The sequence below is a fragment of the Patiria miniata genome, unplaced genomic scaffold, assembly GCF_015706575.1.
Source record: "Patiria miniata isolate m_02_andy unplaced genomic scaffold, ASM1570657v1 HiC_scaffold_3, whole genome shotgun sequence".
Lineage (NCBI taxonomy): Eukaryota > Metazoa > Echinodermata > Asteroidea > Valvatida > Asterinidae > Patiria > Patiria miniata.
The window spans coordinates 12,749,012-12,774,673 of record NW_024037069.1 but is presented as its reverse complement, the minus strand read 5'-3'; the positions used below and the strand labels follow the sequence as shown (position 1 = coordinate 12,774,673).

The following is a 25,662-nucleotide window of genomic DNA, read 5'->3' as shown; positions in this document are numbered from 1 at the left end:
ATATAGCAACAGTCTCTTTGGTCTGGAGAATTCAAAGTTAAAATAAGCCAAGCATGCGATGAAGTCAGGGTACCAGATGATGTTACTTCGCAAATGGCTTATTGAATTTTGTGCACTCTGGGACCAAATTCACTAGGCTTGCCTTTGTTTTTTAATTATTTTTAATTTCAGCTTAATAGGAAAACATTGTACTTCCATGACTATGATTTAAAGAATTCTTTTGTGGATTTTGTAAAATACTTGTGTGAGTGTGTTAGCTTCAATGTGCGTGCTGTAAAACTTGTGACTTTATGGCCCTTTTTCATGAGGGATACTGTGCCAAAAAAAGAATTGTCAAAAGAACAGCAAATTAAAAGCTTAATTAACATGAAGATGTGAAACTTTGCATGGTGGTAGTGTAGGCTAGTGAGGGTTTGCAGTTACACCATGTGGAAGGATCTCTTTTGAGAAGATGTGTGTTTCTGAAAAGAACCGGTCGGTTGAGGAACTTGACGATCTGATCAATATGCTCTGATCGTTGTAATTAACATGTGTCAGTGTTGCCAGTCAAATGTGCACATTGTATTCAATTTCTACTTCCAACCAAGGTACAGAAAATGTTGTACATATACACATCAGCTCCATTGTATGTGCCATTGTATATGGTACTCATTTATGAAATACGCAAAACTATAAATGAAAACAATAATCTCTCTATATGTTATGCTTGCCACACTGATAATTCGGAGAATTCTCTCAAAAACATGTGATATTGTAAAATGCTTTGCATTCTTCATTAATAATTATAACCTTTTTTTATATATTCAATGTCATGTAGCGTCTAATGTGTTTTAAGGTACAGTTTTTATTTGACAGTTGTCGACACTAAAGATTTTGCAATAACCTTGTGAAAGAAGACCTGTGAAATAAGACCTGTGAAAGAAAGTAATGGTACATCCAAGTACACTTATTATTCACTTGAACAAAAAACAACTTTGATCATCTTGCTAGACTCAGTAGTTGTTTTGATTTGAGGTCATGAAGCCACCTTTTGACCATTATTCTTCCTCAGTACGCATTAACAGTATGCCTATATCCTGACTTTGTTGCTGTACATTTTTGTGCGTGGTTGTTCAAATTTGCTGAGTTTAGGAACATGGAGTTCAGGAGAAAAATTTCGAGAAATTGGACACTGCAATGCGGGTCTAATTATATTTATCATAAGAATAAATAATCAGAAGAAGAAGAATTGGCAAATAAGCAAGTATTGAAAATGCTACTGCGTTGTGCTTCTGAACATTAAGATGTGACTCATTAGAAATTATATTGAAGTGACTGATGGTTTACAGAAATAAAAGGCTTAGCATTCATTGTTGCAAAAGAGGATTGCAGAGTCATAAGTTTTCATTCTTTATAGAGTCCGAGTAAATTTGTTGTTTATTGATGATGTACATAACCAATTAAAGAAGTTAAAGATGCAATGATATACAGGAGAGTTTGGTATCCTTTTGATATTAAAGGGGATGAATTTGTTTTCATAATATCTGTGTCATGAGATGGGATGAGTATCAATGATCTTTTAGAAACGTTACAACAAGGTCCACTGTAGGCCATCGTACATTTCCCAAACACTAGTGGTCTTGCACCCTTTTCGAGGTGTGCATTTTATGAGCCACAAAATGACAGGGCAACTGACTAGTTGCCAACATCCCAACATGGCCGCCTCCATTTCGCGAGTTTTACAAAGAATTTCGCCGGGATTTGTGACCCTGCCACTCCTCCAGAAACAGGTAGTTCTTGAATATGCTTAACCATTTGATTACTAATTTTCCCTTTTAGGAGTTTGTGTGCTTTCAAAATGCTAGGGGTATTTTCATGCCAATACTTACTCAATTTTGTTTAGGGCCTATGTGATTAAAACTGGTGGTAAAAAAAAAAAAGGCATTGGATATTTTGCCGGAGACGGCAAACCTTTAGTAAACGTTAGCTTGCCGGATATGCACTGAACATGTGCAGTTACTATTTTTTTGTATTTTAGTCTGGCTCCATGCTAGACCCGTGAACGTGGCTATAGTCATAGCCACGCTTCAATCTATAGTAAAAACACTCTATTGTGATCCACGGTCACTGTGATCGAGTGACCGTTCTAGCCTACATTTGACAGAATATTTGCATACAAAAATGAGTTGTACAGAAAATCAAGCAGAATATTTTTTTTGGCAGAATTATGTAGATGAAGGACAATGAAAAAGATCAGAGAAATATGGGCACATTTGGTTTGAAAAGCCTTCGTTTTTTTAAAGATCCCTGAAACAAACCCTACACAATGGAACAGCAATATTTAACTTCAAAGAAATAGACTAACATCTTGAAAGTCTCCCCCCACAAAAAAATTGACCCCGCCCCATCCCCCTACCCCATCCCCCACCCCATCCCCCCACCCCATCCCACCCCATTCACCCATCCCAAATGTTAAATGTTAATTATTAATTACTACCCCCCCCCCCACCCCCACCCCAAGATCAGTGTTTATGTCTGTAATTTCAATTTGACTGTGTAATATGTAATACATGTATATGCATTATGGACTGTACATTTATCCCAGTGCTTGTATTGTCAAACCTTTTTACAGTCAGCAGCTGCCTCTGTAGTGCCGGCAAGATGGCTAAATCTTCAGGAGTATCAGAGCAAGAAATTGATGTTGGATTATGACGTCACTGTCCAGAGGTTTCAGATGGCTGACAATCCTCCGGATGCCGTCAAAGCGGCCAAAGCTCTCAGTAAGTCATAATGATTGCAAATGTTAAACAAAAAGGGTTGGGGAAATTACTGCTACAGCCACATATCTTGAAGTTTTTGATGGATTTTACAAATGTGCACAAGCTACCGTAATTTTCGGAATATAAGCCGCGGCTTATACGTTGAATTTGCCCATGAAAATGTTTACTGCGGCTTATACACAGGGCGGCTTATACGCCGAGACTTGAAGAATAAAAATGACATTTACATGTGTATTTAATGTACTGGTACAAGAAGAGATGTGTTGCTGAAATAATTATCAATTAAGAAAGTCATTAACAAACCGAAAGCACGTCCCACAAAAAAATACCGAGCGGTAAAAAGTACGGCTAGTGAAAGCCGTCCCTTTGGACATCGACAACCGGCCGTACGTGATGCTGCCCATGCTGCATGCATGCTGCAGGGATTCCCCATGGACCACACCATTTGTGGTAATAAAGGGGTGCACTTTCTTGGGAACAATAATTACCAATATTTCCCCAGTTTAAAAAAAGGAAAAAGACAACTAATACTTTTTATGGAGTTTGAAACATATCTTTATTTGATAATCAGTTGTTCAACGTCACAATATAATTTTTTTTCTGGAAATGTATTCAAGAAACGATGTAAAACTCAAAACAGGGGTGAAACCACCCCTACGAAATTAATGGATTCGTCCATAAAAATCTCGGCATCATGTTGACTGTTTTCGAAGAAAGTTACGATCCAAACTTGAAGTTTTGACGTTACTACTCGTTAGTAATCACAACAATTTGATAAGTTTTGCTGTAAAAACGGACTTGTTTATCCTTTAGGACAAAACAACTCAGCGTCTGTTGCCACAAAGCAGGATTTGTAGCGCTCCAGTCAGACAACACATGGTGGGTTGCATACTCTCTCAAGTGCTGGGGGAAAATAATGTCATTCGCCGGCACAGGCTCACTGACGAGCCAGCCGGCAGCAATTCCCGTTTTTTATTTCTCATCATCAATTTCCATATTTGTTTGTAAGAGTAATCGACTGCAAATGATTTGACATAACATTTGTTGCCCTTTTATAGCTTTCGTAGTGCAAATGGAACTGGTTCAGAGCATTTTGACTAGAATTTAGAGGCGTTACAAAATTGAACCGCTGCGGTTGGTGCGGCTTATACGCCGATGCGGCTTATACGCCGACTTCAAATCTTAATTTGCAGATTTTTGCGTGCTGCGGCTTATACGCCGCGCGGCTTATATTCCGAAAATTACGGTAATAGCATCTTCACATATGGTGCCATTAACCCTTACTCTCTGAGGGTAGTTTACTGCATGTCAGTTGGTTATGCCAATGCCCTCCAGCTGCAGTTTATTGGAGGATACTTTGATGTAGCAGTGAAGGCTCCAATTGGCAGGAGTTGGAGGCCCTGGAGGGTGCCTGATACTGACCAGCTGGGGGCACTCACTTTGTTATCAGAGGACTCTCATTGTTCTCTGTGGCATGTATTGGAGTGCCTGTCCAGTTACCCTTGAAATGACATGGCAGATATTGGAGGGCCATGCAAAAAACATAGGAGATTTTCTTGAGGCACAATTGGCATGCGTTGGAGGGTCAAGTAGGGTAAGGGTTAATAGGGGTGAGATGGCCTAGCGGTTAAGAACACGGGACTCATGCTCTTGTGTTTCAGAGGCAACAGTGGCGTGGGTTCAAGCCCAGGCCCAGACACTTGTGCCCTTGAGCAAGGTACTTGACCATTATTGCTTTGTCCTTCGGTGTGTTGTATAAATGCACGTAAAAGAACCCAGCAAACACTTATCGCTAAGAGAAGGGGTTCGCCCTGGTGTTTCTGGCAGTTAACCTCATGCACACACCATGAGGCTGTACGCGATAGCCACACCAGGCGTTTGTACAGAAGCTAAGGCCAAACAAAAAATACACGGTCTCTGGTCAGCACGCGCGTCGATTTTAATCAATTTTTTCAAATTAACACTTAAGCTACAACAGCGCCCTCTATTGCCGCGCCTCCTCAAATTTTTGTACCAAGGAGCACCAAGGAATGGGGAAATTGCACCAAGGCATATCATAAAGGGCACCAAGGCAAATTATGGAGGACACCAATGTATATGAGGACACAAAAAAGCAAAATAGTACCCACCTTGTCTGTACAATACAAGCTTGAAAAAAAAAAGCCACCAAAAAAAAAAAAAAAACACACGTGCCGCATCAATTCCGAAACTTCGGTCTGACCAGAGACCAACTTATTTTTTTTTTTTTGGCCTAACAGATACAGATATCCACCAGTGGTGGTGTATATGTATGACTTAACGATAGAGAACAGACACACAAAGGGAGAACATTCAGAACAAAAGATCTTTTCAGTCCTCGAGCGTTGGGTCTTTTGTTGAAAACGGTCCTCGATCAAACGGTTACGTGCTTAGTCTATGGGAGAGTGTTATATTACAGGGATAAAGGGAAACACAAAGCATTGTCCTTTGGCGTACAGAAATTCAGGACTGTATGTTCAGGTATAAATGTCATATCTCTCTTTGTCAACAAAGCCCATTGGCTGATAATGTCTGAGCTACCATCCGTCCTTAATGACAAGAATCACCGGCAGTTAACAATTTCTCCATTTTCTCCTCTCTTTGAATATTTGATGCAGATGCTAAGGAGATTGTTTTAAAAGCTCAGATCCTAGCAGGAGGGCGGGGCAAAGGTGTATTCTCCAGCGGCTTAAAGGGAGGAGTTCATTTGACCAAAAAGTAAGGTGTACAAAGAAAAGAAAGTACTCAAACTTTGGTCCCTAAATCTTGATACTGAACCCCAGTTGGAAATCCTACCAAGAAGGCTTGTAATACTCAACCCTCATGATTGAAATCATATGGAAGTGGCACTTTTAGATCATTCAAAGATGACATGACTATCTTTATTACTTTTTAACACAAAGGGAAGCTGAAACCAACTGAAAGTCTGAAACTTACTCACAAATTTAATCTATTCACTAACCCTTACTCCCAAGGCATTTTTGCTAGGATGCAACCTCAATCCTGCAAACTCCAACTGCCTCCATGTAAAAATAGCATACAGCTTCAATCCTCCAAAATCCTCTGATATTTCTTGAATGTGGTCCTTGGAGGGGTGACCACTGCCTCAATTTTGCAAAATCTTCCGGCAACCACTGTCAATATCTTGAGTAAGAGCCAGTGACGTCCTGGAGCAGTGTGGAGGATTTCAAGGTTAATCTAGGCCCAAATTGATGGACGGCTGAGCAAGCAACACAAAGTCTGCCCTAAGACATTGACACAGAGCATCCTCCAAAATCAGCCACACACTTTTGCTATATAGCTTCATTTCTGCGAAATCCTCCATTTTGCAAAGATGCTTTGGGAGGATTTGGGAATGTAGGGGCTAATGGAGATTTACATCTTCAAGCCTTTGTTATTCTGTGCCCTAAATTTTCTAATTGAAGTCTTAATCACTGAAGTCATTATCATTTAAGTCTTTATAATTAAAGTCTTGATCATATTTCAGCCCTGATGATCTTTTACCCCTGGTAGCTCAGATGATTGGCTACAATCTTGTCACCAAACAGACGACCAAAGATGGAGTCAAGGTCAAAAAGGTATGCTCCAAGCCAGTAGACTCTTAGCACAGAGCGCCCTCATTGGGTCTTTGTGTCCCTGTGATGTGAATGAGTTAACACTCTCATTGTCATTTAATTGGAGTGATAAAACCTGTCCTAAAAGGGGGCATTTTGTACAAGGCGTCTAATTGTTTATATTTATATTTGTCAAGATATTGCCTCTTATATCAGAGATTTTGACATGAAATCAGTACTTTTTTAACCCTAAATGCATTTTTGCTAGGATGCACCTTCAATCCTCCGAAATCCTCATTGTCACTTAATTTAAATAATAATACCTGTCCTAAAAGAGGGTGCTTTGTACGAGGAGTCTGACATATTGATATCAGTTATGATATTGTCTCTGATATCAGAGATGCTGACAATGAAATCAGTATTCTTTTAATATGTCATCATCATTGACCCTACCTGTGTAACTTTCATAGTGGTGTAAGTTTTAACATATGAATTGAAATTGGACAACTTTATTTTAATACTAATCATGATTGTCATAAAGTCCATTATTGCCCAAATTGCACTCAGCTCTGTTTCTATGGGTAACGAAATTGTGTTTAAAATCCTGTCTGAAGTTACATACCATTTTGTGAAATGAGTCACAGAGGATTCAGAACACAGGTTGAGCCCCTTTGGTTAAAGCTATAGTCCATTATTTGTAATTAGTGCATTTTGTTCGTTTGAAGCAACAAAAGTGTTCAAAATCTAATGAAGGATACTGAACAACTTACTTGATGAAGTTTCAGCTCAGCTTCAGCTTTATATTCCGTTAAAAACAGCATTCTAGGATCTCAATTTAAAATCAAAAGTTGCTAAATCATGTTTCGAATTGTTTTGAATTGCAGCTTTACGTGATGTCACGCACTGATCCGACGAATTATAGCACCCGCACGCGCCTGTGCGTCGTTCCAATGCTTGTGCGCGCCGCGCCGAACAACAAAACGAACAACTAATTTAAATTTTCCTACGATGCTTCTTAAGAAGCACCGTTGGAAATGCCTTCTTTCGTTGATTTCTTCAAAATGAGAGCTTGCCAGAAAGGATAATTTCACAGGGAGTTTAGTCCCCTTACTATCTTTCAACCAGTATGTTTTTCAACAATAATTACGCCAGTTACTTTTTGGATAGCTGCAAATGATGGACTCGGGCTTTAACAGAATTTTGGACATCTGTCTTAGTATGGTTTCTTCTTTGTAGGTCATGGTGGCTGAAGCATTGGACATTGCCCGTGAGACCTACGTGGCTATCTTGATGGATCGTGACATGAACGGACCGGTCATGGTGGGCAGTCCGGAAGGAGGGATGGACATTGAGGAGGTGGCGGAGAAATCACCTGAGCTTATCTTCAAGGTGTGTACCTACTACATCTCATGTCTAGAAAATGGCCGAAAAAATCTTGATTGAAGAAAAATTACAATCATTTGAGGTAAACTAACAAGATCAGGCTTGCCTGGTCGACCTGGATCTGAAGGGACATTATTTATACTTAGTGACTCAGTCAGTGACTCAGTCAGTTTGTCAGATAACAGACCATTATCATGTTGCGGCCATCTTGATTTTTGTCCCATTCAAATCAACGTAACCAAAGCGAGGCTGGAAGGAAAAATAGTCTGGTTCCTTTTTGCACAAAAACATTATCATTCAGTACTTTCTTTGGATACAGGGAACATGACCGAAATGGTGGCAGCATGATAATTGGTTTTTAGTCAGTGACTCAAATCAGTCAGTGAGATAGTCAGTGACTCTGTCCTTCAGAGGGCAATAGGCTCACCTTCCTAGTCCAGCAAAATCAAGATGCTTTAGTGGACTTCTTTCTTTGTGTAACCTGCATTTGTATTTTATATTTTCTTTTATGCCAGGAACCGATTGATATTTTCACCGGGTTTACGGACGAGCAAGCCATGAGGATGGCAGGCAATCTCAACTTCAAAGGGGACCTTCAGAAACAGGCCGCTGAGCAGCTGAAGAACCTTTACAAACTCTTCCTAGGCGTGGATGCCACGCAGGTTGAGATCAACCCATTTGGTGAGACACCAGATGGCCAAGGTGAGCAAATGAAGAAACAAACAAACATGTAAACAAACAAACTAAGATGAAAAGTCTTGGATATAACCATCCACAATGTCACAAAATAAGAATAGGTACCAACTATAAACTAGTTGTATTGGAACTCTTTTACATTGCTGATACATTTTCAAGCGTATTGGGGTAAACTCTCTTGCTCAGGGACAGTCCCAATCCACTCCCAAGTAACAAGTTATTCAAATGAAAATTAACAAAGGAATGTCTTTGTCATTTTCTGTTTCTTGTGATAAAATTACTTGTGATTTCACTTTCAATTGACTGGTTATTTGACTTGTGATTGACTTGTGTTCATCTTGTGATCGGCTTGTGATCAGCTTGTGATTGACTTGTGATTGACTTGTGATTGACTTATAACAACTCTGCGTGTTCTTTATTTAAAAATACTCTCAGCATCCTGTGATGTCCCAAATCCTACACTCCAGCGCATTTCTGACCAATGCCTTTCATGTTTCTCGTTTTTCATAGTGGTATGCTTCGATGCCAAGGTCAACTTTGACGACAATGCGGAGTATCGGCAAAAGGAAATCTTCGCCATGGATGACAAATCGGAGGGCGATCCGCGGGAGGTTGAAGCATCCAAACACAACCTGAACTACATCGGCATGGATGGAAACATTGGCTGCTTAGGTACGGAGTGAGGAATTGCTCTAAGAATTTTTAATAAATCCAAGTCCTTCAAAAGTCAAATCAGTGCAGCTTTGACTATTTTCAAAAGTAACAGGGTCTGAACAGTGACAAAAGAATGCTTTTTGCAAAGTTTGTTTGGAAAGCTTATAATGTTGGACTGGATAACTTGTGATTGACCTGTGAGGTCTTGTGGGGACTTGACTAACACACTATTTGTTGCTTGTTAAGAAAGCAGTTTGAAGATTTAAACATTTTTTACATGCTTCAAAACATTTGTTTCGTTTGGATAACTGTTTGAATTTTTCCATTCAAACCAACTGATACTGATAAGGTTTTTATTTAGAAAGGGGAATCTTGCAATAGTGTATTCCTTCTGTGTGTCCGTGTCTATGTGTGGGTAGGCCTACACTGTGTTATGGGGAAATTCTTTAGCTAAATAAGGACCGAGGTTATGGGGACTTTGTGCTGTCCCCACAGCTTTTTCGGTCCCTACAAATACCGGTACCTCGGACAGACGAGTGTATGTCCCCACCACTATGGAACAAGCACGTGTGTATGTGTGTTCGTGTATTCCATTTTGGTTAGGTTAACTGTTTTGTGCTGTCATATGAAAAGTAAGACCTCAATCTCAACCAAACTTGGTGACAATATCTTTAGGCAGGGGGACTTAAGATGATTTGAGACATTTTAGGGCAAAGGTCATCTAGGGGTCAAACGAGGTCATTGTTGATTTTGGTTAGGTACACTGAAAAGTGTGCTTACTAACTTACTGTATAAATACTACCAGCATGCCAGGGGGATCGCGCAAGTTTGACTTGCAGTATTTTTGATTGGATGTGGTGTTGCTGTATAAATTGTGTGTTTTACCCATTTACCATGTTGTAATAGTTTTGTATGTGTACTGCTGCAAGCAAGGACATGGCTTTGTGGGAAACACCAATGAGATTCTAATTTATGCCATGTGATCTTTTGCTCTCTTTGTCTCAGTTAATGGCGCAGGTCTCGCCATGGCAACCATGGACATCATCAAGTTCCACGGTGGGGAACCGGCCAACTTTCTGGATCTCGGCGGAGGGGTCCAAGAAAAACAAGTCTTTGAGGCATTCAAGCTCTTGAATTCTGAAGAAAAAGTAAGCAACAAGTGAAAGAAACCGTTGTCATAGGAATGATAGTGTTGTGATCCAATCTTGTAACTGACCGAACCAAGGTCCATTTTCTGGAGGGTGCACTAAATGCGTTTATAACACTCAAGAGCTCATTTTGCTGATTTCTTTTTACTTCCAGGTCAAAGCCATCTTAGTCAACATTTTTGGAGGCATCGTAGACTGTTCCATTATAGCAAAGGGGATCACCTCGGCATGTAAAGGAATGGACCTCAGAATTCCCGTAGTTGTACGCTTAGCTGGTGAGAATAAGTTTTCAAAAATTATATTAAAATCGGCATTAATTCTCAAGATTCTATCAAATAATTAATTAGGATAAAATGGAAAATTTAGTAGAAACATGCCAACTGACCCTTCCTGTTTCCACAGCTGATTAGATCAACCCAATTTCTGGTTTGAAGAATGCCAGGGCTGAGTCGTGCAAGGGCGCCCTCTATTGAGAGTATGAGCCAATGACGCAATTCATGAACAAAAATAGGAGCCATTTTTTAGGTGGCACCACGTTCGCACACATGCCGCACGCATTGTTAAAAGACGAGGCATGCGCGCATTTTGGTAAACCTATTGGTCAAAGGACCCCAGAGTGCGTGCATACTACCTGAGCGCGACTGTGCAAACCTGATGCCACCTCAGCAAAATGGGCGAAGTTGGGGCAAGGACCATTAGTCGACCAGTGGTTGATTTGTGACGTACCTTACGCCTGCGCACTGGTAGCAACGTGCGAATGTCTCTAGTCAAACGCTGGTCAAAATGTCGTCGCAAAACTTCTGGATCCTGGCTCTCTGCTTGCGTTATGAATGCGCGCGGCTATTGGTTACCAGCGAAGCAACCAACCCCAGTAGGCTGGTTCCAAATAGTCGACTAGCGTAGTCAACCACCGTCGACTAGACAGAGTTCGGGCAAACGTTAGTTAACCATTGGTCAACTGTAGTCCTTGCGCGAACTTGGCCATGGTTGTCGCTGAATTAGTCAAGTTGCAGAAGTACCCCCTCAACGGTTACAAAGAGAGAGTTTGGGGAGACTATTGGGAGGGTCTGTTGAACACATTGCCGCCGTATGCGTGACACGCATGTAATGGGAACCAGTGCACAAAGTACCATCTACTATTCTGCAGAGGATATTGGTTTGACATTATTAGACATTGATTAAATTCCATCTAGATTAAAACAATTGATTCTGTTTTTGAAAGGTTAATGTGTTCAATTTCTTATTGGTCAGGTTACAACGTGGTACAAGCTTTGAAGATCATCTCAGACAGCGGTCTGCCCATCCAGACGGCCACGGACTTTGAAGACGCTGCCGTCAAAGTCGTTGGTAGTCTACAGTCATAACTCTAGCGACAGTCTTGCCACTCGTTATGCAAGCGAACACCCATCAAACAGATCAGTGTATTCTTGGTTGTAGCGGCAAAAAGTGGCCAGAACTGGATACTCATTGGCCACATTTTAACCCTTTGTTCTCAGCAACGGATGAAAATTGAAAACTGTGATCATACAGATCACAAGTTAATTCACAGGTAATAGGAATATGAATGATAGCAAAAAAAAACAAGAAATAAGGCCTTTTGGCTTGATGTGAGATTGGAGACTTTAAAGGACTTTACTCAACTCTGGCTAATATTAAATTATGGAGTCAAATCTATTTTTACTACATATATTACCAGTCAGATAAACCCATTTCCAGTTTTAAGGGAAGAGTAGATCATTTGCAGCTATCCAAAAAGTAACCGACCAAATTATTGTGATAAAAGCTTACATGGTTTAAAGATGCATGTAGTAATGACACTAAACTCCCTGTGAAATTATTCCTTCTGGCATGCTATCGTTTTGAAGAAAACAAAGAAGGTAATTTCCAAAGATGAGTCAAGCGACGTAGTTTTTTTCCGTTAGTAGTTGGTTTGTAATTGGGCGGTTGCTATTGTTCGTCAGCTCAGTACGTGAGATCGCGTAGCTGCAATCAGCTGAATGAGAGAGTGATCCGGATGCTGATTTAGGGCGCAATTCAAAACATGACCCAGCAACTTTTGAATTGAAATCGAGAGATCCTAGAACATTGTTTTCTCGGAATATACAGCATTCACAGGGCTAATTAAAACTTCAAGTTAGTTGTTCAGCACCCGTCTTTTGAGCATTTTTGTTGCTTCAAACGAAACAAATGGACAAATGACAAATGATCTACTCTACTTTTAAGGGTGTAATGTGATGTATTTTTGTGTTAATATTAGCTGTTGGGAAAGTTTACTTTGAAGAGTGAAAAATCTCTCTTGGAAGTATTTTGAAATTTTCAATTATGTGGTGTATGTGTGATTACGTTTTACCCTGGTTTAGTTTGGTTGTCATTATTTTTTTCCTTTTAGAAAATGTATTTTGATAGTTGCGTGATTATTAATTCCTGTTGACAAGATTTGAAATTGTTAATATAATAGATAAGGCAAAATATTACAACTGATAAATAAAATGAATTGATCAATATTTTAAAATGATTTCTTTTCTTATTTAGTTTTTGTCCATATTGCGTAACTTTACTGTACTTGCCCTTGACAAGCAGTGAAAATCGATATTAATATTGGTAAAATATACCCAAAAAATAAGCTTTTGCATCCATAAATTTAGAGTTAACATTTGCTGCTCCTTTTTACTGGCCGATTTGTAGACCACATGAAGATTACATGTATTGGGATATTTTCGCTATTATTAAAACTTCTCTCTGTGGCAAGTAGTCATTTCCCGGCACATTTTGTAACAATCTCCCCCCCCCCCCCCTTCAATTAATGTTAGATAAACTTTCTTATAGACTTGTTTTCATCGCAGGAAAGCCCTTTCACCATTGCTACCGAAGTCAAAATGTATTTTACTTCCTAGACTCCATATTTTGTTGTTCAAATTGTTAATTAATCACAATTAATCCCAAACACCTGTGATTCTCACAATGATTGTCTTAGTTCTTTTTGTCGCCCGAAAAGAGACTAATCTTTATTAAGAGCTAGCTGTGGCTGCATCCGAATCAGCTGTCTAGAGCTAGGTCTAGGTCTGCGCCCATTGAAAATACGCGGGGACGCGCTGACAATAGACGTAGCCGTAGCTCTGGAAGCCCGTTTCGGACACGGCCTGTCACTGTCTTGCCAATAGAGGGCGCCCGCGGCCCGGCAAAAATCGAGTAGACCATCCAACCAAGCAAGCGAGGTCGGCAAACAACAACAATGGCGAAAAGTGGGAAGTTAAGTCCTCAAAACGTGCCTTACTCAGATTTAGAGCATTTTGTGAATGCAGATGGGCAGTGCATTTACTGTAAATACTGGGAACCACCCGCTGGCACCCCAGTCAGGTTAGTATAACCCTCCTAATTCAGTAATCGCAAACATGTTTCTGTGCAAAGTTGTCCTTTCACTTTTCTTTCCAGTCAAAATCAGTCAAGTGACTGTTGTTAACGGTTGAGTGCTCCCCGCTTACATAAAGCAGGATTGACTGGCTGTGACTGTTTATGTAACTTGACACAGCTATGCTTTGACTGTAGGCATGGTAGGTGTTTGATAAGGATAGTGGATATATTGCCGGCAGTAATCCCGGCAAGCTAACGTTTAGTAAAGGTTTGCCGGCGGAAAAATCAAACACTTTCGATCTCAGGCTGTGCTCCGTGGTCATATATGGGTCGATGTGGCCGGCAGCCGTAGGCGCCTTTACGTGCCAGCGGCCCGACCACGTTGTAGCCGCGTCCTTCGCAATTCAGCATCCCAGCTGCGAGTAAGGATGATTAGCCTCCCAAATTATTATTATTATTATTATCATCCCTATCAACAGAGGGCGCTGTACTCTCTAAGATAGGGCTGAATTATAAAATATATTAAATTACCACCAACGGTTGTGTAGCACCTGTGGCAATGAGCGGGAAGACCCGGGTTTGATCCCTGCTGGTGACATTTCTGAGGGTTTTCCCCCGGCCCCCATCCCCCCAAAATAAGAATGTTCTTTTATTATTTTAACATGTCTTTTATTGCAGAGTATTACATTTTCTTTTTCAGATTTGTGGCTCTGGAGGATTTTTTTTAAAGGGAAATAAAGTCCGAAGTTGTAAAATGGTCTGATTCCCATCTTGTGAATACGAAGTTATAACGATAATGCTGGCATGGAGCCAGACTAAAATTTGTCACCGGAAAATGTCTAAGTACAAAAAAACAGTAACTGTGCATGTTGAGTGCATATCCGGCAAGCTAACGTTTACTAAAGGTTTGCCGTCTCTGGCTAAATATCCACTGCCTTTGATAAGCCATCAGCTATGCCTACCACTTGTATGATGTCTGTGCTACCTATACCAGTATAGGTAGCACAGATTTCACCGATTTGCAACCCAAAAAATAAGCGTGAGTATCATTGAAGCCCCATTACGACTTGTCTTTGACATGTGGAGAAACCAGTAGGTGCTTTCAAAGGGATTTTTGTCGAGTATTTTGCGTGATTTTTGGCAACTTTTGTGGTGAACACTGAAAATTCTAAAATTGAGATTGCATTCGTCGTGGGGTGATAGTACGACAGACCAAATCTCAAATGTCAGAAAAGGAGTTCTAGCGCCCCAGTTAGTGGGTCTAGCATAGCCCTATAAATGTGGCCAATTTACTGGACTACCTCCGTAAATAAAGGCCACACTTGGAGTTGTAACATGCACCCAAAAATGTAGAACTGTCAAATTTAGATTTTCAGATTTGGACTATATTTGTAGTTTATTTATGCTTTAGAAGCATACTCGCCCTCTGTATAGAGATTAAAAAAAAAGGAGTCCTGCATTTTTTTTCAGACGTAGTATTTTTCGTGTTGGAATTTAGACCCGCAAATGTGTGCCAACGAAACCTGGATATTACATGAAAATAGACGTCCAAAAAATGCAGGACTACTTTTCTATCGCTATAAAGAGGGTGAGTGTAGCTTCTAAAGTGTAAATAAACTACAAATATGGTCCAAATGTGAAAATCAAAATTTGACACATTCAAAAGTTCCACATTTTCAAGTACATGTCCCAAGTGTGGCCATTATTTACGGAGGTAGTCCAGTAAATTGGCCACATTTAGGGGGCTAACAGTCACAGTGCTAGACCCAGGGCATGCAGGGGGCGATATAGCTTGAGAAAGAAGAAATGTTGCAACCTGACGCCACATTTTCTTCATATTACATGTATCTCAATGAAGGTCAGTCATCACAAAAATGATGATAAAGACATGAATCTGGGACTGAGAAACATTTCCAATTTTGTTAGGAAATACTTAGAAAATTGTCTTGACTCTCCATAGACTTTGTACACAACCGCTGAAGTGGCGTCAGGTTGCAACAATTTTTCCCTTGAGAAATCCAGCTCCAGTGATCGTTTAAGCAAAAGATCAACTTAAAACAGAACAAAAGTGGGAAAGATTCCCATATCTGGCCATCGCTAATTTTTCCCTTCAGTGACCTATGAGCCATCAGAAAGTGATAATATGTCCTAAACAGTCAAATTTAGCTGGGAAAATATGGAAGTACATGCATTTACTGAGAAAAGACTTAGACATTTTCAGACCAGTCTCATAGGGTTTGTGCACAGGGTGACAAGTGATGGCCAGATATGGGAATCTTTCCGAAAACGGAATAAAATATGAAAAAAAATGAAGATTTTGGTGGCTGTGTCGAAGTCAAATTTCATGGCCTCTGCCATTTTTAGACCGCTGGCTACAAAGTAGATTGACCTCCAGCTCTACATGTCAAACTCCTTTTTTTCTTATTTTTACTTTGGTCGGTTGTGCTAGTACCCAGTTGCTAGGTCTATCACAGTGCTTGTTGAATATGATCTTGAAATGAGTCATGTGCCATTTTCCTGGTGATGTTACATTTGTTGGAGTGAAAAGGGCTGTGTTTTTTGGCGAGTGGGAGCACAGGGATTTTTTTATTCTGTCTTGACTTTGTACTTTGAGTCACGATAAATTGATGTGATTAGAGCTAGCCTGGCTGTGACCAGCCATGGCAGTGCTATAAAATAAAAATACAAGTCATGACAAGTGTTTTTCGTTGATTTGCTTTTCAATCTACAGGGCATTGCTTCATGTTATCCATGGTATGGGTGAACATTGTGAACGCTACAACAAAATAGCTGAGCATTATAACAAACATGGCATCCTGGTATTTGCACATGATCACAGTAAGTTCCTGTATAATGTTCTTTATGATAATGTAAGGTTTAAAAAAAATGCAATGTTAAATGACAAGATTGTTGCCAATAGGAAGCCTCCTTTATTGATGTAAACATTGCAAACTGCATTATTCTTCCCTGAAAAGATGTTTTAGAGAACGCCATGGCTATCGTTACAGCAGTCGACCGTCTGGTTTCCTGACAATATTCGTCATCACGATCTTTTGGTCTCAGAACCAGACTAAAACTTGAATGGTTGCAATGCCATAACGATAGCTGTTGAAAATTGGGTAACAGTTACCATAATAATAGCCACTACGTTTGAGAAATATCAAGACATTTCTGACAGTGTTCATATGAAAGGTATTATCTGAGAAACAAGGTAAGATGACATTTTATATTTGTAAAGTGGTGACCCAGGGCCCCAGGGAGAACACTTCTTTGATAACTGATGAGGCTAACTGGGCAAAATCAGTCCTGGTAAAATCAACCTTGGGAAAATCAACCCTGGTAAGATCAACCCCGGTAAATTCCACTGCAGTAAAATCAACCCTGGTAAAATCAACCCTGGTAAAATCAACACTGGTAAAATCAACCCTGGTAAAATCAACACTGGTAAAATCAACCCTGGTAAAATCAACACTGGTAAAATCAACCCTGGTAAAATCAAACATTAAATAAAAATAAACATACTTAATTCTTTCCTAGTATTTAATTGGAATTCTTTGAAGTCAGTTCCAGTAAAACAATCTTGAGATACGACTGTCTTGTTGATTTGTCAGTTGGTCACGGCAAGAGTGAAGGGCCAAGGGCGGACGTCAAACATTTCCAGTTCTTCGTCCGTGACTGCCACCAGCACATTGGCTTGATGAGATCCAAATATAAGGACTTACCCATTTTCCTGTTTGGGCATTCTATGGTAAGTTAGAGCAACCCACAAAGCTGTACAAAAGTTCCAGTATAATGCCCAAAAAAAAAAATACTCGGTCTCTGGTCAGCACGCGTGTCGATTTTAACCATGCACGTCAATCTTTCTTTCTTTTTTTCAAATTTTCCGTGGTGGCTACAACAGCGATCTCTATAGGTGCACCACCTCAAATTTTTGTACCAAGGAGCACCAAGAAATGGGGAAATTGCACAAAGGCAAATGATGGAGGGCACCAAGGCAAATGATGGAGGACACCAATGTATACGAGGACACAAAAAAGCAAAATAGTACCCACCTTGTCTGTACAATCCAAGCTTGAAAAAAAACAAAAGCAACAAAAAAAACAACAACATCAATTCTGGAACTTTAGTCTGACCAGAGACTGACTATTTTGTTTTGGCCTAAAGCTGCATTTTCAGTCCTTTTATTATGCCTCGCCGGCGAAGCCGAAGGGGCATACTGTTTCTGCATTGTCCCTCCGTGTGCGTGTGTGATCTGATACACCGTGCCCTCTGGAGACGTGCACACAATAGGGAACAAAAGATTGTATACGTCTCCACAGGACAATTTCTATAGATGAATACGTCTCCACAAGATTTTCACGAAATAGATATATGGATTTTACTCAAAAACTAGGAATTTCCAAGGTGGGTTGATCTGTCGCAAATGAAAGAGTTTTAGAAAAGGGATATTAAATCCAAATTTTAGCCAAGGAAATTAATTCTGGTTAAAATAAGAGCATTTTGAAACTTCACTTTCAAACTCGAAAACTTTACTACACGAGAACAAAGAAATGTCTCCACAAGAATACAAATTTCAGTATGCGTGTGTGTGTGAAAACAATAACGATGTCAATGAACGTTCCGTGTGACCCAGGTGAGTTGATATTAATAGAGTAGTGTTATGTGATGGAAATAGGCATGGTTGCGGGGCATTTGTGTTTTTTAACACTGCTTTTCTTGTTTACATATGTATTTGTTCATTGCATTTTGGTTCATTATTTACTCAAACACACATTACGCACCCCAAACATTTGATACATTGTCTTAGAAGTGGTTGTTTGTTTTTATTGTATAGGGAGGAACTATCGCAGTACTTGTGGGGTATGAAAGGCCGTCACTGTTCGCCAACTCAGGAGTCATACTGTGTGCTCCTGCCATCAAAGCAAATCCTGACATCGTGACTCCGTTTAAGGTAGGTCAAGTTAAACTTTCGAAAGTTTGCTTAAGTTTCTTGGCATACATCTATAGTGTTTTTAAAACTAAAAACAGACTTTGAGTTGTCTACTTACGGTAGTTGAAAAAATCCTAAAAATACCACTTTGTATGCCCTTATCCTCAATCATATTTTGGTTAATATTGAGATGTTTGATTTTGTATCTTTTTAACCAAATTATGAAATTGTAGGTTCTAATCCTGGGTTCTAATGAGTAAGCACACTGACAATTGACCGGCTATCGCGTTAGAATCGCGTCAACGCAGCTTGTGAAATATTATCCAATTACATGATGTACAACTGGACGAGGAACGCGCAAAATCTGAGACAAACAAAACTTAGTGTACAAAAATTCCACAGGGTTGTCTAAGGGGTGTGGCTAACTCGCAAACGGCGATAGGTCAATTATTGACGATGTCTATAATGGGGTCTTGAAATTGGAAGCTTTGCTACCTTTTTTCCAATCCACGTTTCATATTCCACTGGCCATGTTGCATGTTTGTGTGCAATAACACAATTTAGTGCCGACTGATTACATACATGTACGATAACGATTTGTGAAAAAAAGGGAAAATAAACATAAATATACTGTGAACAACATTGCTTTGCTTTAGAAAATAATAACTGATATTAATTTTCCTTTTGGGGGGCTTATGTTTCTTGTATATTTCAGCTGTTTCTTGGTAGGATGCTTGCCAACGTTCTTCCCCACACTCCGATGGGCAAGCTGGAACCTTCAGATATGAGTAGGGACCCCGAGGTGGTAGGTGCTACCAAGTCAGAAATCAAATCAACAAAAAATAAATTAATAAAATTGTCACAGAATGTGATGTTCTTAAACTGTTACTACTTGTACTGTCCCAAACTGCCCAGCACTGTATGGTTTTATGGATTCGTCAGGGAATAATTACAATGTAGTACAATGTAGTACAATGTAGTACAATGTAATACAATGTATACAGGGGCTAATGATTTAAGGTCTATACTCTAATGACTAGTCATTAACCCTAACTCCCTAGCATGATTTACTAGGACCCATACCCATCCTGGCAAATTCCTACACCAAATGGGAAACTGCACACACACACATATTTCTGACTTTGATTCTGGAGTTGTGCCAACCCAATGTAAAAGACTGTCAGTTTAGGGGTACTGTACCCATCCTGACGGATTCCAACAAAACATGCCGTTGGGGTTTGATGGGTTGAGTTCTGTTAGGGTTGAGTACCGGTATGTTGATGCACCCCATCCCCTGGTCACAAGTCAGTTACAAGTAAATTCATTAAATTCATGAGTAACAGCGGATGAACAAAAACAAGGAAATACCTTTGTCACCGTTCATTTGAATAGCTTGTGACTTGACTAAGGACCTTGGAACTGGAGGACTTGTGATGGACTTGTGAGGACTTGTGATGGACTTGTGAGGACTTGTGATGGACTTCTGATGGACTTGTGATGGACTTGTGAGAACTTGTGATGGACTTGTGATGGACTTGTGATGGACTTGTGAGGACTTGTGATTTACTTGTGAGGACTTGTGATGGACTTGTGATGGACTTGTGATGGACTTGTGAGGACTTGTGATGGACTTGTGATGGACTTGTGAGGACTTGTGAGGACTTGTGATGGATTTGTGATGGACTTGTGAGGACTTGTGATGGACTTGTGAGGACTTGTGAGGACTTGTGATGACTTGTAATGGACTTGTGATGACTTGTGATGACTTGTAATGGACTTGTGGTGACTTGTGATGGACTTGTGATGACTTGTGATGGACTTGTGAGGACTTGTGAGGACTTGTAATGGACTTGTGATGACTTGAAATGGACTTGTGATGACTTGTAATGGACTTGTGATTGACTTGTGATGGACTTGTGAAGGTCTTGTGATGACTTGTGAAGGTCTTATGAAGACTTGTGATCCATCACACAGATTGTATTTGAGTCAGTCACCAGTCTTCACAAGTCCTCATGAGTCATCAAGTCTCAACTCCATTCATAAGCTATTCAAATTACTTAACAGGCCTTCCTTTGTAATTGTTCATCCCCTCTTACTTGTAATCTGATTTGCTATCGACTTGTGAATAAGTTGTGACTGGCTCAATTAAAACTCTGCCATCACTAGTACTTCGACAATGCTGGTCTGATTATTGTAATTGTGTTTTGACAGGTCAAAGATTACGAGAACGACCCTTTAGTCTACCACGGTAAAGTCATGGCGCGTTTAGCGATCCAGACCCTTCAAGCAATGGATAGGATTGAGGTTGGTCTGCCTGACGTACGGTGGCCGTTCCTTCTCCAGCACGGAGACCAGGACAAGCTAGCTGAGATCTCAGGCTCCAGACTTATGTATGAGAAGGCGCCTAGTGAGGACAAGACATTCACTGTGAGTATGGAACAGGGTCGGGGTGGGGGTGGAACTGGGGGGGGGACCAAGCTGTGTGGGGCCGTGGTTCTTACTGTGAGTGATTGCAAATTTAATATTAAATTCTTGACAAATGATGAATGATTATCATTTGTAGTACCCATCCATTTCTATTCTTTACATGTACAATATATGCTTATGGTGCAGTCCAAAAAAAAAAGGTCAAAAACTTCTCACAAATAAGTGCTCTGAATTCCAACCGGTTTACTGCTCACTGATTTAAATTTGATGCATTAGTAAAATATTGTCGTGGATATCTGAAAGCTAGAACACTGCTGGACTCTCAGATCACGCAGTGTACTGTTTTAATTGTGAGCGCATAATTATTGCTGACTGTGGAAAGAGGATATTTCTGTTTCTAAGCGTGCTGAAGTTAATATTTAATTCAGTTATAATACTGATATCTGTGTGACTAATAGAGACACATCAATTTTGATATCTGTGTGAATAATAGAGACACATCAATTTACCCATGGGAAGACACATGTGTCTTGATTAAAGAGATCCTTACTAATTGAAATTGATATATTTTTATTTGTAACATAGGCGAATTTCTCCCCTTAATACGAACAATAGGAAAAGATATCATTATTTCCAATTGATAGGTAATTTTAAACCCTTGTTAGAGATAGATTTCCGGGTCTAGTGTTGAATTTGAATGCTGTAGTTCATAAAACTGCAAAATGCTAATGTTCATGAAATTGAAGTTAAACAAAATTCATAGAGTTGTATTCACAGAAATGTTTCTGATTATTTTCCTCGTTAAAACAATAGCCTGGCTCATATTCATAAAACATGGTCATCATCACCTACAGCACACCCCTTACACCCATTGTAGACTTACATTTCAGAGGCAAACTGAACAGGATTATTCCGAAGATTATAATTAAGTTTAACGTTTGAAACAGTTAGGACTTACTAAATGTGCAAGATCGACTGTAACAGTCTTTTAAAATGACTTCAGAGTCCAGTAAATAGAAAATTAGTGCTCAACGTTTTTGCCTGTCTGAAACCAGTCTATTTGGATCGACTTGAGTTGTGTTGGTTCGGTGCGACTCTAGCATGCCGGTCTGAAATGGTCATAAGTTCTTATCTGTGATTGTTTCTTGATGGAATTGTAGGTGTACGAGGGCTGCTTTCATGAACTGGATAAGGAACCAGGGGAGGACGGAGAGAGAGCCACCAAAGAAGTTGTAGACTGGGTCCTGCAACGACTGCCTAGCCAATGAGACAAGTCTCAATTTACCTGAAGGCTTTTTCACACTAGAGCCTCTCAACCCGGGTTGAACTCAACCCTGGGCAAACCCGTGCCGCCCTGGGTTGAGTTTGTGAATTTTCAACCCTGCGTTCAACCCTACATCGTTTCATACTTGACTTGTTTTGTGCAAACCGAGCTTATTTCGCTCAGTTACTACTGTTTTGAACCCTTGCCAGAGTTTCAACCCGGGTTGAAAATCTCAACCCTGGTCTGGAGCAGGGTTGAGTTCAACCCTAAGCGAAATGAATCTCAGGGTTGACGCGGGGTTGAAATTTGTTTCTGTAGGATGTACTGCTCTGGAAGCATGTCAAACTCGGACCACTCCGAATGTTCTGTTGGAAACATGTGCTGTTTTCATTAAGAATAGCCAAGTAATCCTAATGGCAAATGTGAATTTTATGACGTACAGGGAAATATTCTTGCTACAAAGCACAAAAGTTGAGCATATTTCAACTCTAGCGAACTTTGCCTTAAATGTCAAATTTGCTTCATATTTACTCTCACGTGAAGTATGGATGATAAAATTTTTAAAAAGTAGCTTTTTGTGACCAACTAAAGTATTACTATGAAGATGTAATCCAAACTTTAGTCTTTTTGTCAAGGTTCAATGTATCTGTGTGTGCAGTCAAAATGTACTTTTTCCATGTGCCTTGCGACACTAAATGCAATCTGAATGCACAATTTAGACATCTTTTATCCATTTTTTTTTCTTTTGCAAATTGCAATACCATGTCACTACACAAATGTTAACACCTGGTGTATGAAAGACTTTTCAAAGATGCATACCTTGTGCTTTCTTTTTTCTCCTAAAAACTTTTAAATTTGTATGTTTTGTTTTAATGAAAAAACTGTCTTTATTCCTACTTTGGGCGTCTGCAACACTCAGAAAAAGGGCTTTTATTTTGTACACAAATGAACCCGCCCTGCAAGAGCTGAATAAATTCAATAACTAAACGGCGGTGGACTTTTTCTTTCCATGTCTTATTCAAAAGTGAACAACTTTTATATTGCTAGGAAAATAGCAGTTAAAAAAGAACACTTCTATTTTTCGAGATGAAACTTGAAAATAGCACGGGGACGCATCTTTAAACAAATATTCATGTGTAAATATATTACTTTTTCTTAAACAAATTTTCATGTATACTGCAAAAGTATATAATAGAAATAGTGGTTTACATGTATGATATAGTTCAGCAATACTTATGTAACTATTAAACTGGATTTTATTCCTTTTGAGTATTAATATTCTTTTTGAATATGACTTTTTCCTTTTTAGTATTCCTTTTGGGTATTTCTATTCCTTTTGAGTATTACTATTTCCTTTTGAGTATTACTGAAGTATTTTGAGATGTAATATTTTGAAACCGATAATATTTATTATTTAGAACAGGTAGGATATTTAGAACATTAGCTATAACAAGAATTGTATTATCTTGCCCCATTTTACTTTTCAAAGATTCCTCATATTCAAATGGCTTTTAAGTTTTCTTTAAACTATATATTTACCCTCATTGACGATAACTTGTGTCTTAAAGAACAGAGGTTTTATTACTTAAATATATAGATTATATTTTTGGTTATCATGTGTAACTTTATGGTTTCAGAACACAAAATAAAAAACATATATATATTCACAAGATCCCTTCTTTTTTAATAGTGAATTCACAAAGTTCTGAATAATGTCAAGTAGTTGGTGTTGGGTGATTTGATGTTTTCAAATATTTTAAGTCTATGAGAAATCTGGCACTTTTAAATAGTTTAGTTCAGGTAACTTTTTGTTAAAACCCTAATAATCACTAATTCTCAGGGAATTTGGGCTGCTGTAGATGACACTAACGAACAATATTGGTTGTGTCATCACAGTTCCCTTCGCAAGCCTGCACAATAAAAACTTTCAACTTTGTCAAATAATTATTTTTCGTTGTACTTCTCAACGACACATTCACTTGGAGAACTATTCCATGTGCAAATACTATTTCTGTCATTTATTGCATTATGTAAAGTGTACTGTTACACTCTGTATAGACCATGTCACATTTGTTTACAAAATTGATGTTTTGGTGCCAACTTTCGGTCAACCATGCTCTCTTGCACTGCATTTTTCTATATTGAAATATGAATGAAATATAATGCATATGAAATATTATGCGCAGACAAACTGTTCAATGTGGGAAAATAGCATGAAAGATGCTAAAATGTTTGGTATGACACCACATGTGACATGGTCTATGAAATTTAATGCTTGTAGCATTATACATTTTAACTGTCACTTTTATAATTTTGTTAAGAAATTGTATTAGTAAATAAAGTGCAAAAGATTACATTCACGTCAGACTGTAAAACTTAAATGTTTCTGTGTAACTAATGCAGATAATTGGATTCAAATATTCACAGTTAATACGTAAGAAAACACACGATGGGTTAACTTAAGTAAGCTCCTTTAAAAAAAATTATCAGTATAAAAAAATACTCTACATTGTAAAAAGGAAAAAGAATGATCGAAATTATTTTGTAGCAGGAAATAAATGTTTTTCATTCTGAAAACTTTCCCAATAACTTGACAGAGAAATGTGAATAAAGTGAGTTTAAACTAGAATGCATTTTTTAAAATTAGAATGGATTGTTAATAAAGTGAGTTTTACCTAGAATGGATTTTTTCCTTCCAATGTTTTACCAGCAGTAATATTCAGCTGCTACAAACATTATGTTGTGTATGTTTTCCAAACCTATCCCGACAGCCATAGTTGTGACGGGTAGTAGGGCTGTTCCGAATATCTGAATATTCGAATATCTTTTTGCCGGTTTCAGTATTTGAAAAGAAAACAAACATGCACTTGCACAAACGACTGTAATGTCATTTAAGGGTCAAGTTCTGTTTTTTTATTGTCGGATTGCATTTTTTTGTTGACGCCTGTTCATTGGTCCTATTCTTTTATGGTCCTATTCTTTTATGTCCCTTGACAGTTACACAGTATTTACTATAAAACACTCCACTAGTGGCCCATAATATCGGTCGCCGCATGCAACTTTTAACTGGCGCACTCTGAATGCAACTTCTGACCAGCGAGAAAGGCAGCTGCAGCTGGGGTGTGTAAAACTTAATTAACTTAAAAAAAGAAAAAGATTTATTCACATGGTGCTACCACAAACTTATCTTGTCTTTATCTTTCCACCATGCAAACCTTCAACTCTCCTGACGCCGGGCAGAGCATACTGTTCGAAACGTTGAGTCCTTCCGGTTCTTTTCAGAACCACACATACTCACAAAAGAGATTTATTCACATACTTAAGAAGATTTTAAGCCAATAATTGCATAAAGCGATACAAATATATAGAAAGTGTGAATTTAACCATAAATAGTAAATAGATTACAATTTTTCATTAGTTCCCTTTCCATATATATCTAAAATATTCTCAAACAATACATTGCGTTTAATATTCCTCA

The 25,662-nt window shown here is 39.0% G+C and overlaps 2 protein-coding genes and 1 long non-coding RNA gene across 3 annotated transcripts; 2 read left to right on the top strand and 1 right to left on the bottom strand.

Moving 5' to 3' along the window:
* Nucleotides 1-1,634: 1,634 nt before the first annotated feature.
* Nucleotides 1,635-12,727, top strand: LOC119737198 (succinate--CoA ligase [GDP-forming] subunit beta, mitochondrial-like). Its single transcript, XM_038211377.1, has 10 exons — nucleotides 1,635-1,769; nucleotides 2,612-2,759; nucleotides 5,396-5,495; nucleotides 6,265-6,355; nucleotides 7,568-7,720; nucleotides 8,230-8,416; nucleotides 8,921-9,082; nucleotides 10,070-10,212; nucleotides 10,367-10,487; nucleotides 11,464-12,727. The coding sequence occupies exons 1-10, from the start codon at nucleotides 1,647-1,649 to the stop codon at nucleotides 11,574-11,576; spliced, it is 1,341 nt and encodes a 446-aa protein (XP_038067305.1). The 5' UTR covers nucleotides 1,635-1,646; the 3' UTR covers nucleotides 11,577-12,727.
* A 660-nt stretch (nucleotides 12,728-13,387) lies between these two features.
* Nucleotides 13,388-22,742, top strand: LOC119737199 (monoglyceride lipase-like). Its single transcript, XM_038211379.1, has 7 exons — nucleotides 13,388-13,569; nucleotides 16,295-16,401; nucleotides 17,175-17,311; nucleotides 18,398-18,514; nucleotides 19,209-19,298; nucleotides 20,705-20,920; nucleotides 22,081-22,742. The coding sequence occupies exons 1-7, from the start codon at nucleotides 13,445-13,447 to the stop codon at nucleotides 22,186-22,188; spliced, it is 900 nt and encodes a 299-aa protein (XP_038067307.1). The 5' UTR covers nucleotides 13,388-13,444; the 3' UTR covers nucleotides 22,189-22,742.
* Nucleotides 22,743-23,843: 1,101 nt separating this feature from the next.
* Nucleotides 23,844-25,350, bottom strand: LOC119737200. The gene is made up of 2 exons (XR_005272350.1): nucleotides 24,860-25,350; nucleotides 23,844-24,807 (listed from the first exon to the last, which is right to left on the bottom strand). It is a non-coding gene; the product is annotated as an uncharacterized LOC119737200 (long non-coding RNA).
* Nucleotides 25,351-25,662: the final 312 nt, after the last annotated feature.